We start from the raw sequence: 13419 nt of genomic DNA on the forward strand, positions 1-13419 counted from the left end.
GGTGTGTCATATAAAGGTCACAGTGGATAATCAGGCAAGGCGATTGGCTAGCCTGGCTTCCGAAGTGAATGTGCGAGATAAAATGATTAACAGACGTCTCCGGTCGATTGAGGACCTGGAAAAACAGGTTGGTTTATTTCCACTTAGCAATTTATTTATTTCAATGCACACACACACACAGGTAAATACATGGTTGCTCTTCAATAAACATAATTTCCCCAAATAATTAAGGTGGGATGGCACGAGAATGGCATCTACTTCCATCATCAAACAAGTTGACTTAAGCGAAAAAGTTTTTAAATGAATAAAAGAGTTATACCAATTTCGAAGTCATTTGTCCACTTGTTGACTATTTCAAAAGACAATGAGAACCCAAAACATGGATGGTTCTTTTTAGTGCACCGCTGCTTAGTCTTATTCAGGAAAGAAAACCTCTGTTGAAGTTGTTACCTTGTTTTTATTTTCAGCTGTATGACATGAGAGGTGGTATGCCGCTCCCGCCAAAGGTCAGACTCTGACGCGCCGGGAGATGAGACGCAGCTGCATCAACACCCTAAACGACGGAGGATAAGCCTCGTAACTCAGTGCAGACTCTCTCTTACAAAGGTTTGAAATGAAGCTAGCCGTCAACCTCGGGAGAAGGATGTATGGAAGTGTGGACTAGAATATGTAAATGTGGAAATAAAGGACCTCCCTTTTCCTGTGTGTGGTGTGCCTGGTGTGAAAGTTCTGTGCCTCTTTCATTTGTTGAAGCTGCATTCTGCTGTTCAGTATCCATCCCAAAGCATTAAAATAAACCATCAAAACGTGTGAAGAAACTGTGTCTCTGGCCTCAAGCAAAACCGGTTCCTTCGTTTTCACGCATACTGCTCAGACCAGTGTGCGCGTGTTTTTGTGGATGCATGTGTGTTTCTGTGGGTGGGTGTATGTGTGTGAGTGTGTGAATGTGTGTGTGTGTGTGTGTGTGTGTTTGTGTGTGTGTGTTTGTGTGTGTGTGTGTGTGTGTGTGTGTGTGTGTGTGTGTGTGTGTGTGTGTGTGTGTGTGTGTGTGTGTGTGTGTGTGTGTGTGCGTGTGTGTGTGAGTGAGTGTGTGTTTGTGTGTGTGTGTGTGTGAGTGTGTGTGTGTGATTGTGTGTGTGTGTGTGTGTGTGTGTGTGTGTGTGTGTGTGTGTGTGTGTGTGTGTGTGTGTGTGTGTGTGTGTTTGTGTGTGTGTGTGTGTGTGTGTGTGTGTGTGTGTGTGTGTGTGTGTGTGTGTGTGTGTCCGTTTTTGTGAGTGTGTGTTTCCTGAGTGTGTGTGTGTGTTTATGTTTAGCAGTGAAATTGACAAATAGTTTGTAAAGAAGTATGTGGAAATATGGAATCATATAACATTATGGGGGCATGACACTTCCTGTTTACAGGAAGTGTGGCAAACACACAATCCTCCTCCCAATGACTTTTGTGAAAAAAAAACTGTCAACCTCAATAAGTGAAGGAACCCTCTGAGCGAGAGAATCCAGCTCAAGCTAAATTTGTCAAAGGTTGTGTGTAAAAAGCCCTCATCTATCGGATGACCTCAAGGCAGGCATGTCTGTCCCCATCATAACCAAAACAAGGGCCACCACGGAACGAACTCTGGCCCACTGAGAAAGAGAGAGACATTGCGAGAGATGGAGTGAGAGAAAGAGAGAGAGAGAGAGAGAGAGAGAGAGAGAGAGAGAGAGAGAGAGAGAGAGAGAGAGAGAGATAGAGTGCTTTAGAGGTGGCAAAAGGAAAGACAACATGCATATGCATGTGCGTTTGTTTGTGTATGTTGGTGGTGTGTGTTTTCTGTCTGTCGGTCTGTCTGTCTGTCTGTCTGTCTGTCTGTCTGTCTGTCTGTCTGTCTGTCTGTCTGTCTGTCTGTGTGTGTGTGTGTGTGTGTGTGTGTGTGTGTGTGTGTGTGTGTGTGTGTGTGTGTGTGTGTGTGTGTGTGTGTGTGTGTGTGAGGTGTGTGTGTGTGTGTGTGTGTGTGTGTGTGTGTGTGTGTGTGTGTGTGTGTGTGTGTGTGTGTGTGTGTGTGTGTGTGTGTGTGTGTGTGCGTGTGTGTGTTGGTGAGTGAGTGATTCTTGAGATTTTGTTGCCTTTCTTTTGTTTCTGAATATATTTTAAATGTATTTCTTATTGGTATGAGAGAAAGTGCATATACATAGCAAGTAAAATGTAAGCCAGTACAGTAGCCAATGTTTAACTTGGGCATGCCTTCAAGACAATTATACTAAGTAATATAAGAGACCTGATGATGATAGTACAGACAAGTAATTACTGTGGTGCAGAAATGAGTAAGCTACACATTAACATAACAGCTTACAGGTAGGCGGGGAGAGAGAGAGAAAGAGAGAGCGCGCGCGAGCGACCGAGCGAGCAAAGGGCGCGGAAGTGGTTAGGATGCTCGAGCGGGTTTATCTCCAACCCATATTTACGAGCGCGTCCTGAGGCAGTTGGATTATCTGCTCGCGCTGACACACTTTTACCGAGGACAATGTCTGCTCATGGTAAGAAGAACGCTTCACATTACTGGTGGATCAAAGTTTTGGGTTTGATGTAATTGTAAGGGGAAGGCTTGAGACGCGCGTCTGGCGGGACTTTGGTGCCCCCTATCGACGGGTCCTCTTCAGAGAGAGAGTGGGCGAACACAGAGCGGTACAATGTCTCCGAGGGTCTAAAGGTTGTCATGTTTTTTAACATGTATTGGTAAACTAAATGTGACTCATTACACATCGTCGGATGATACAGGCTGAATGCGACCTGTGAGTCACCCATCTTCAATCAGATAAAGCTGAGGAAATCCACCTGTGAACCGGTAGGACACATTCGATCGATTCAAGATCGATCCTCGAAGCACTCAAGCGATAGAACCGGGTAGACCTGCCCTTCTTCAATGTTCACCTCACGACCATTAAACAACCTAACCTTGAAATATTTAGTTCATTGATATTGCTGTAGGATATTCCCATAGGCCTGTATCTGACTATACTAAGTCAATATTAGGCCTACTCTAGGTGCCTACTTGTGCGTGCCCCATCATGGATCAATAGTTATGAAAGCAGCCATCTCCTCCACATGGAGCCTGGTTTAGGAAATCAGAAAAGCTTTGTTGCGGTTGAACGAATCTTTAAGGATAGGGTCTCATGTGACGTGGCTGTGTGGCCCTCTGTCGTGCCTGCTGCTTGTTTACCTTAGTGATCCCAAGCTTCATTTGCATCATTTGGCTTCTCTCTCCCGTCACCCACACCCAGTGTCAACACAGCACGCCTATCACTCGCTGCTTTATTACAGGCTATCCCTAGATGGATTCATAGTAACACTTAATTTGAAAGGAATCACCTATGATCAATGGTGCCTTAAATATAGCTTGGTTTCCTTTACAGTTTGAACCAGTTGTGATATTAATGTTCAACTCATGAGCATTCGTCAACGTTATAGAAGTACCAAATCTATTTAAATAGATATTGTTAAAAAAAAAAGGTGGTATAATGCAAATTACAACCTATAAACGATTAAAATAATAAATTATTAATTAAAGTAAGTAATAAATAATTATATATGCATGTTTGAAAAAAAGGCCAATCTATGTGCTGAACTGTGTCTGAAATTAAGAACAATGTTATATCAGGTCAACTATCTGACCTCATTATTATTTTTTTAAGTATTGCCGGAATGTATTGATGGAAAACTCCCTCAACTTCAACATATGCCTCGACCTTTCACATGTTCCTCATCATGTTTGTTTCCTTGTTTATCATTTTTGTTTGTTGATGGTTTTAATCTGTACTTGATGGGGAGGTGTGTTTGTGTGTGTGTGTGTGTGTGTGTGTGTGTGTGTGTGTGTGTGTGTGTGTGTGTGTGTGTGTGTGTGTGTGTGTGTGTGTGTGTGTGTGTGTGTGTGTGTGTGTGTGTGTGTGAATGTGAGTGTCTGTGTGTTTGTGCGTGCATGCACGTGTGTTTGTGTGTGTATGCATACATGTCTCGGTTTGTGTCTATGTGTGCACATGCATGCATGCGTGATTGTGTGTGTGTGTGTGTGTGTGTGTGTGTGTGTGTGTGTGTGTGTGTGTGTGTGTGTGTGTGTGTGTGTGTGTGTGTGTGTGTGTGTGTGTGTGTGTGTGTGTGTGCGTGCGGAATGTCCTAAACGCAGGGCTTTGGTGTGTAATGCTTCCCAATCCTTTCTAATTGGGATCAAGGGTTGTGGCGAGGGGTCCCATTGGAGCAGTGAGGAGTTTAATACTCCGGGGGGTCCACCACTGTAGCACCGTGCGGCTGGCCGGCGAAGACACACGCACACCCACACACCACTGGGGGAAAAGCTATACCCAGCCAACGCTGAGGCGGTGAGCCGCAGTATCCAGAGGTAAATATGCACATGTTCTAAGACAATGGTTACGTTTTGAAGGTTCATTTGATAGGATGGGGATAGTTTTTTTATCCATTTTGGGCTTTTAATGATAAGACTGAGGTGTCATTGTCCGTTGTGTTTATTTTTTCTGAAACTACATTTTGTAATAGAGTTTTTGTTCCTCTATCTATGGGAAAGTATACACGTCATATCTAACCCTCTCTTGACCCTTCCTCTTTTATCTTTGTTCCCGTAGGTATTGTGGCACAAGGATATGTGTTTTCTGTAAACCAAAAATCAATTCAAGGTAATTTGCCATACTGTTTATCGCTGAAGAAAAGGGAAGTACATTTTTGGAAAGCGGCTGCATTCCGAAGGGTTTGGGGAACCTTTTGACTTCCCCCTTTACCTGTTTCTCTCTTTCCCAGAATATGTCGACCGCAGCCAAAGACAGCGCAGGAAGTGCTGCCAGGGGTTCAAAAGCGACCAAGGACTTTAAAAAGGTCAGAGGCCATAGGTTTCATTCTATAGTCAGTATTACACTGCAATGACAATAAAATCAATGTGGAAATATTGGTTTATCATGTCAAATGTTACAATATAAACATTTCTCCAAAAGAGTTTGAAACGAACCAAAGGCTTTATAAAAAAGATGTGTTTAAACTACCATAACTGCACTCTCCATACCCTCGATATAATCTGTACATGCATCAGTATTCAGGCTGTAGAACCGCATCCAAGCCACACTATTTGGATATTTCATAACCATTACGTTTATCCCTGCTATTTTCCTGAGAATTGCATTCAGGAATTCATCAGGATTATGCATGCACATGGAAACATCCTGATTTAAAATCCTTTAGTTTAAGGCATGGCACACAGTAGATTAAAGGCGTTTAGTTGTGAAATCTTTAAGAAAGATACACAAAGATGTTGATTTTAATAATTGCATCAATCAATGTATCACGCAATATTTTGTGTTAATAATAGCAAATATGAAATCCATTTTGAAAATAAATTGACGTTTCCTGCCTTGAATGGCTCGATACAAAACAAATACCCATTTCACATACACATATCATCTAAAGGCCTACTTTGATAAAACTCTCTTGTGCAGGGACTTTGTTGTGTAGGGATGAAATCCCTAAATCTCTATCACATGCTTGTGAATCTGCTTGTGCACTTCAATACCAAATAATACATTGTTTGATTGTTCCATTCGTTCTAACTTTGGGTTCCCAGCCGACACCCGCTGCCCTGAAAGGAGCCATCCAGCTGGGCATCGGCTATGCTGTGGGCAACCTCAGCTCCAAGCCCGATAGAGATGTTCTCATGCAGGACTTCTCTGTGGTGGAGAGCGTGTATCTGCCCAGGTACGTGTATTGTGTGTTTGCTTGTTAAAAAAATAATTTTAATATAAATCTGTAAATAATGTAAAGCTGTATCTGTCAATTATGAACATAGTCAGTCGCCTGACCTCATAAAAAAAACGAAAAGCGTACTACTGATTAAGGTTGTGGTTGTGGCTGTTATCATCAGAGCTTGGTGCTAGGCTTATGATAACGTTAGCGATCGAAGATACATGAGAAGACGCAGACCCTGTGCATTGAGTTAAGTGTGCTACATCTTGCTTGGTTTACGATTCCATGATGGATTATTGCTGTAAGAACTGATAGGATGCGGAGATAACTGCTTGTTAGCCAGATCTCAGTCAAGTTTATACGCTCTTGGAACGCTCTAGTTAGTGAGTTGCAACTGTGCATGATGCAAACTGTTGTTGCTGTTGTTGTTGTTGTTGTTGTTGTTGTTGAGTTTGTTGGTAACAGTGCTCTTTCTTTTTGTCTGCGATACACCTTTTTGCTCCGTTCCAGTGAGGGAAGCACTCTCACTCCGGCACACCACTACCCTGACTTCCGTCTGAAGACGTACGCGCCACTCGCCTTTCGCTATTTCAGGGAGCTGTTTGGCATCAAACCAGACGACTATCTTGTAAGAGCCACAAAGACACACAAACAGAAAGAAGATACAGGAAATGTTTGACTATTCCACATCCTGGTTCTCGACCAGAAGGTGAAGTCATAAGTGTGATAAAAATCTTCTGTTCCCGCAGTACTCTATGTGCAATGAACCTCTGATCGAACTCTCCAACCCCGGGGCCAGCAGTTCCTGGTTCTACCTGACCAGCGACGATGAGTTTATCATTAAGACAGTGCAGCACAAAGAGGCAGAGTTTCTGCAGAAACTGCTCCCTGGCTACTACATGGTGAGTCTCTCCTTGAAACACAAACACGGCTACTTGACACGTCACTGTCCGCTGAGGGAAACTATTTGCATGTCAGTAAAAGCCACATGGGCCGATGCAAAGCTAAAGTGAAGCACTTGCATGACACACTCCATAACACTCCATAACCATGGCACCGCAGGTAACCATGGGCCTAGTCTCTAAAGGACAAGTAACCCAATAGGTTTATACCGTATTCAACCTGTCACAACATGTCGTCATTAGAAGCTGAGAATATATATTAATGGGAATTTACACAGTTGTCAGCTAATTTGTGTGAATTACATCTTTAATACATATTCTACAAAACCAAACCCACACATCAACGCATCCGTCTCTCCATCAGTCTAGAACCTGAGCTAACCAAACACATGGTTCTCTAGATCAGTCTAGACCCTGAGCAAACCAAACACATGGTTCTCTAGATCAGTCTAGACCCTGAGCAAACCAAACACATGGTTCTCTAGATCAGTCTAGACCCTGAGCAAACCAAACACATGCGTTTCTATATCAGTCTAGAACCTGAACTAACTCAACGCATGCTACCGACTTAATCATTGCAGAACCTGAACCAGAACCCGAGGACGCTGCTGCCCAAGTTCTACGGCCTCTACTACATCAACTGCGGCGGGGTGAACGTCCGCGTGGTGGTCATGAACAACGTGCTCCCGTGCGCGCTCAAGATGAACTACAAGTACGACCTGAAGGGCTCCACGTACAAGCGCCGGGCCAACCGCAAGGAGAGATTGAAGTCCTCGCCCACCTTCAAGGACCTGGACTTCCAGGAGATGCACGAGGGCCTGCACTTTGATGCCGAGACTTACAACGCCCTGATGAAGACCCTGCAGAGAGACTGTCGGGTGAGTAGTTTGTAGCCCGCTAGATCGCGGGCCGACGGGAGAGGACAAACCCGGTTCACGGTAGCCCGGGTTATTGTCCATCACCATCCCCAAGAAAGCACACTGATTAGAAGGGGTCATAGGTCGCTGAAAATCTGCCGTTAACCAGCCAACTGGCGGTCTTTCAGTATCGATCGTACACAAAAATGAAAAAAAGAACTATCACAAATAAGTCAATGTGAGCTTTGAAAATGGTATCATGTAATTTTAAAAGGACACTTTATGACAATTCAGCGCAATATATCAACACTGTGTGGTTATAATCCGGTGTAAACACATTCCACCGCCCGCCCTATCAATGCATTATGTAAGAGATATGTCTCTCAGGGACCTTACTATCGTCACGTATCTTTTGATTAAACAGTCACCTCCGCCTCCAGGATTAGCGCCAGCACAGTAGAACACCTGACTCTTATTAACGGGCCTAACGAGCCTAGGAGCTGGATTGCGGTACAGTAAATACGCGGCTGTGCATGCCATGCCGTCTCGGAAACATTATAAGCCTCCAGTTAGGTAACTGTTGGGATGTTAAAAGGCCCCTTTGTTCAGTGGGAGCCACCTCATGACATCAGGTGTTTGTTCGAAAGGGATTTACAGCTTACGTCTTACTGTATGTGTATGGGTTTCGTACGCAAGGGGGGGGGCGAATCCACCTTTATCGCAGGCCTTAATGGCTGTTTACCAAAGGCTTAGCGGAGGGCATTCTTCCCTTGGGTGTTTACATGGGTGATGAGATACCTTAGGCCCACATGCGCGTGTGTTGATATAGGATGGGAGGACTTGGGTAAACAGAATGCTTTATCCTCCCTGGCAGGTGTTGGAGAGCTTCAAGATCATGGACTACAGCCTGCTGCTGGGGGTCCACGTGCTGGACAAGAAGGTGGGGAGCCGAGGGGGCCGCGGGGACAGCCGTAGAGGCCAGAAGGTGCTGTACTCCACGGCCCTGGAGTCCATCCAGGGGAACGCCAAGGACCCCGAGCCTGTGGTGGACGATGACACGTGAGGAGGGGGGCTTTTATTGTGTAGTACCTTCCGCTCTGCTGCTGCTGTCTGAAGGTCGCTCTTTGACGTCATGACGTTCTGTGGCACATTGGGAGGTTAACCGCTTTGGTGAATGAGAGGATTATTTTCCAAGAGGATCATTGTTTGATTATTAAGACTTAGTTGTTGTTAATAGGCTTGGATTAGTTCGATCCTTAGACAGATCAATTATTACTGCTGTTTAATTATTATTTAGGCAATTCATACCAAAAACAATACAGTTCCGGTGACTTTTACAAATACAGTTGACTTTCTTACAGAATGGGTGGAATTCCTGCAAAGCATAAAGATGAGAAATTGCTCATCTTCTTGGGGATCATTGATATCCTGCAATCATACCGGTAAGTAAAAATGTGCTCATAAATGTCTGCTCATTCTGTTTCCTCGTTGGCCCATTTCTGTTTCCTTGTTGGGTGTTTCAGCGTCATAGTCCCAAGATTCCCAGATTAAATCAGACACTATGATAACATGTTTCCAGTTCCACTCCAAGATTTTGTCTTGCACTAATCTCTTACTCGTTAATCATACAATATAAGCATGTCATGCCAGTATTGGTGCATATTTCATGCACTCTAAACCCACGCACTATTCCACATGTGGGTTAACTGTAGTTAAAAGTGCTGAAGGTACGATTTAAGGGCTATTATTTGAGTGTAATGTGTGAGACTCCGTCAGCTATGATGGAGTGAACAGAATGTCTGTTTCTAGTTGACCAAGCCTGCCTCTGTTTAAGGCAATTTAGATTCTAGGTTAACTTCTCACCAGATCAGGGTAACTCTTTCTGATTGGCTCATTGAATCCATCTCTCCTGTCAACATTTGACAGGATAACAGACAAACATAGGAGAGCATAGCAGAGATGGATCCTTTTATTGTTTAGTTTCAAACTTTTGCCCTGTTCTGCTCTGTTCTGCTCTCTCTTTACAACTCTCCAATGTTACCGACAGAACCTTTTGTGTGTGAAGCAACAGTCTTGCCTCCAGGATGCATCACATGTCCCAGTCGAACAAGATATAAGGGCGGGATCAGGGTGATTGATCAACATTTGATTGACAGTACCAGGAGCACTAAGAAGACGCTCTAGTGGTGTTAATAGTAATGGCACTCATTTAATATCAGCAATGTATGAATGAATTTCAGTGGAATAGATGTATTTTTAAAGGAAAGTGGGTCCATTTAATGTTTTTGTTGAGACAAACACTGCCCTCTACTGCTGCTGTGTGGTACTATATTGTTAAAAATGAGTTTTGACTTTGACTCATAGTTGAACTTCCTGTCATTTTAGGTTCATCAAGAAAGTAGAGCACTCCTGGAAAGCTCTTGTCTACGATGGGGTAAGCAATCCTATGTGTGTGTGTGTGTGTGTGTGTGTGTGTGTGTGTGTGTGTGTGTGCGTGTGTGTGTGTGTGTTTCTGTAAAAGTGTGCACTTGTGTGTACGTGCGTTTTTGTTGAGTGCCATTTGATTCTGTGTATTTATTTTTGAGTGCACGCTTAATTCTTGCGTCAATGTTTATTTTCAGGATACAGTTTCCGTTCACAGGCCTAATTTTTATGCCGACCGATTCCTGAATTTCATGGGCACAACGGTGTTCAAAAAGATCAATGGTAAGAACTCCCACGTCTTTAGTCAAAAATGCATCAAGACAAGCGTATACGGCACAGCTATTATAAAATGTATGATTTCAAGAAATGATTTAATGGAACCGACTGAATTAAAGACACACTATGCTCATTGTTGTCAGATGTTGTGCAATATCTGCCATATTGGTTTAGTATCTCAACCAGAGACTCAGCCCTGCGGGTTTTATGTGAAAATGTTAGTGAAACAAACTCACTTGGGAAACTGCTGAAGCGCTTAAACAAAGAAAGAATAATACTTATCTGTTTCCTCTCTCTCTCTCATTCTCCCTCCCTTCCACTCTCTCTCGCTCTTCTCTCTCTCTCTCTCTCTCTCTCTCTCTCTCTCTCTCTCTCTCTCTCTCTCTCTCTCTCTCTCTCTCTCTCTCTCTCTCTCTCTCTCTCTCTCCACCCCCTCCCCCCTCCCAGCCCTAAGGGGCACCTCCTCCAAGAGGAAGCGAGGCTCCCTGTACGCGGCCAAGTCGGCCTCCCAGGAGGTCCTGTCCCCTCTCCAGCCCGGCGAGGAGAAGAGGACCCAGAGCATGGACCACCTGGATGGAAAAAGTTACGTGGAGCGATTGTACGCGCTCTCATTCACACCCAGTAGTGTCAGCTCAGAGGGATGGACAACAGGAAGAGTAGAGTAACCACAGGCCAATCACAGAGGGGCGAGGTCTGCCACACACTGCACCCAATATCGTGTCAAGAGAAAGTTGAAAGGTGCATCCATATTCATCTCAGAGTCCGCTAAAGAACTCGGTCTTGGACAGAATCAGGGTTATAGGGGTGTGGTCAGAATCCCTGCTCCTCCAACCCCCCCTCCCATCTCCTCGCTGTTTTGTGTACTTAGTACCTTCCTAGAGTCTGAAATGCAGTAGTTTCCTTATTCTGCATCGTCAATGTAGTGGGAGTGTATTGTAACTGGTCACCCGCTTGGCTTCGTAGCCAGGAGGAATAAGGAAATCAATAGAGGAATAAGGAAATCAATAGATTTCCTTATTCCTGAATGATTTGAATTTGAATTTCAAATACTTAATTTGCACCTTGATAAGCTGTAATAACTTAATAAGAAGTAGGTTTCAGATTTCAGTTGCCATCACGAAGTAGGTGTATAGAGTAAGTAGTTCATTTAGCCCTTTGGTGGATACAGTTCTAACTGTCAGGTACAGCTGGATCACAGAAGACATGTGAATGTAGTGCATTTATGAGGAATAGAAAGATGAGCTGCTCTTTCCCAGTTTCCACTGCCAAACATTCAAGTCTCAAGTCAAATGTGTCCTACCAAATGGGTGCATATCATTGACTTAAAACTACGATTTTTGACTGACTTTGAGACCTTTTATTTAGACTTTTTGTTATGTATAGCAAGATATACATAAATTATATTTGAATTAAAATAGAATGCAAAGCATAATCATGTTCAAACAAATCCTTGAAGAGGCCTCCATTTGTTTATTTGTGGTTTGTAAATGTGAGGCTGCAAATCAGGTCTCTCTTGAAAAAGAGCCTCAATGAGACTACAGCCTTAAAAATGATTTGATATCAATAAGTAAGTTTGAAGTCCACCTATTCACTGCCGACTCTGTTTCCCTCTGAAGGCTTTAGCTCCTCCAACCAGCCAGATCTGGTCCCGAAGAGCAGCGACTTGGCCCACGTTTCCTTTGACCTGGACTGCCCCCGTGACGAGGAGCCCATATTCAGGTCCTTCCTCGGGTCTCTGGGTTTATAACGTCAAGTATGTTGGTACGGCCCATTATGGCGACCATATTTAAGACAAAGGTTAAGATTGTTCAGCAAATTAATATAAATTCAAATAAATGGTTACACTGTGGCTAAGGCCAAAAATCCCAATACAGTTCCCCCAAATCCCTTCCTTAAATGTATAACAGGGCGGGAAATAACTTTACTTTACTTAACTTTACTCTTTTCACAGCAGCCAATCAGATACAGAGCTGGACGTCTACTTGGTGAGAATAAATTTGGTGTGTCTGTGTGGAATAATAATGCATTTCCCATTAATACAACAGGAAATGTTCTGTCGAAACAGTGGGCTTACATTATGACAACAGACCACTCAATGTTAGTGTTTTATTATAACCTAGAGAGGGCATAAGCACGACAACTAATCCGATATCTGTACCTGCTGACGTACACAATATGCCAGCGAGAGCTCTTTTAAGAAAATAACCGATAATTATTCTTTCTTGTTTCGTTAGTGAGGTTGGATGACCTCGCCTCCGCTGTGCCTCTCGAAGAAAAGCTCCTTTTTTATTTTCTTGACACACACAATGCAATAGGTGATCTTGTCTGCAGAAATACGAAGTGACTGTGTGGCTAATCAGAGGCCGAGATTCTTTACATCTGTTTTTCTTTCTTGTTTTGTTCTACTTCAACCAGGGTTCGTCATATCACTGTTCAAATGCTACAAACTGATGATAGATCTCAGAGGCTGGATCCCTTGAATATCTAAATATATTTATTAGATGGAACTACTGTAACTATTGATTATAAAGTCAATTTCAGCCACATTTGTTACTGCTTAAATGTGTCCTGTCTGCAATGAACTGTTGCAATACAGTTCTACATCTGTTTCCTCATTCATTCTGTTTTTTATCATGGACAATCTGCCTGCTATGTACTGTAGATTTACCCTGACCGTGTTACATCTTTCAGCACTGAATTTCCTTTTATTATCGGCTTGAGTCAATCATCCTGAGCAAGCAATGATCTTACTTAACATTTTACTCATTCATTGGAATGTGTTTGACTGTGTGTGTGTGTGTGTGTGTGTGTGTGTGTGTGTGTGTGTGTGTGTGTGTGTGTGTGTGTGTGTGTGTGTGTGTGTGTGTGTGTGTGTTTCAAAATATGATATTGTAATATATAAATGCACATTGATGCATTGATTTAATTTTTGTATATAGTGAAAAAATGGCTTAACGGTGAAATCATACCCATTTCAATTCAGTGTGGCTGTAAAGTGTTCATTATTGTATTATAGAATAACTTTATTTGCTAAATAAATACATACTTTATGTTGAAAATGAATGGTATTTGTGTGTCGAACTCTCTCAATTTGACTATCTTTCTGTGGTGTACCAAATTTAGTCACAGGGGGGCGCAAAAGCAAAAGGATTTCACTGATGGCTCTGCTCTAGTAAAAAATGTTTTATTATTATTATTATTATTATTATTATTATTATTATTATTATTATTATTATGTGTTTAT

The 13419-nt window shown here is 42.9% G+C and overlaps 2 protein-coding genes across 7 annotated transcripts in view; both read left to right on the plus strand.

Annotated features, from left to right (window-relative positions):
* The window catches only part of LOC130381716 (uncharacterized), a 2174-nt gene extending 1369 nt beyond the window's left edge, over nt 1-805 (plus strand). Inside the window, exons 3-4 of one of the 2 annotated variants that reach the window (XM_056589432.1) lie at nt 17-127; nt 468-805. In XM_056589432.1, the coding sequence (XP_056445407.1) occupies nt 17-127; nt 468-518 (162 nt within the window). In that variant the 3' untranslated portion in view covers nt 519-805. Of the gene's footprint in view, nt 1-16; nt 245-467 lie in introns of those variants that run through there. The other variant, XM_056589431.1, reaches the window with a different exon arrangement.
* A 1584-nt stretch (nt 806-2389) lies between these two features.
* pip5k1ba (phosphatidylinositol-4-phosphate 5-kinase, type I, beta a) lies at nt 2390-13238 on the plus strand. Of its 5 annotated transcripts, none has more exons than XM_056589418.1 (16): nt 2390-2822; nt 4204-4370; nt 4612-4662; nt 4784-4858; nt 5598-5728; nt 6227-6344; nt 6466-6618; nt 7200-7496; nt 8350-8534; nt 8837-8917; nt 9861-9909; nt 10097-10181; nt 10623-10757; nt 11792-11894; nt 12127-12160; nt 12410-13238. In XM_056589418.1, the coding sequence occupies exons 4-16, from the start codon at nt 4787-4789 to the stop codon at nt 12410-12412; spliced, it is 1446 nt and encodes a 481-aa protein (XP_056445393.1). In that variant the 5' UTR covers nt 2390-2822; nt 4204-4370; nt 4612-4662; nt 4784-4786; the 3' UTR covers nt 12413-13238. The 5 variants fall into 5 exon arrangements, with proteins under 5 accessions (XP_056445393.1, XP_056445395.1, XP_056445396.1 ...); XM_056589420.1 differs by having other exon boundaries at nt 2390-2514; nt 11792-11936; XM_056589421.1 differs by having other exon boundaries at nt 2390-2514; nt 11792-11928.
* The last annotated feature ends 181 nt before the right edge of the window (nt 13239-13419 follow it).

The sequence above is a fragment of the Gadus chalcogrammus genome, chromosome 4 (genome assembly GCF_026213295.1).
Source record: "Gadus chalcogrammus isolate NIFS_2021 chromosome 4, NIFS_Gcha_1.0, whole genome shotgun sequence".
In the NCBI taxonomy this organism is placed as follows: Eukaryota; Metazoa; Chordata; class Actinopteri; order Gadiformes; family Gadidae; genus Gadus; species Gadus chalcogrammus.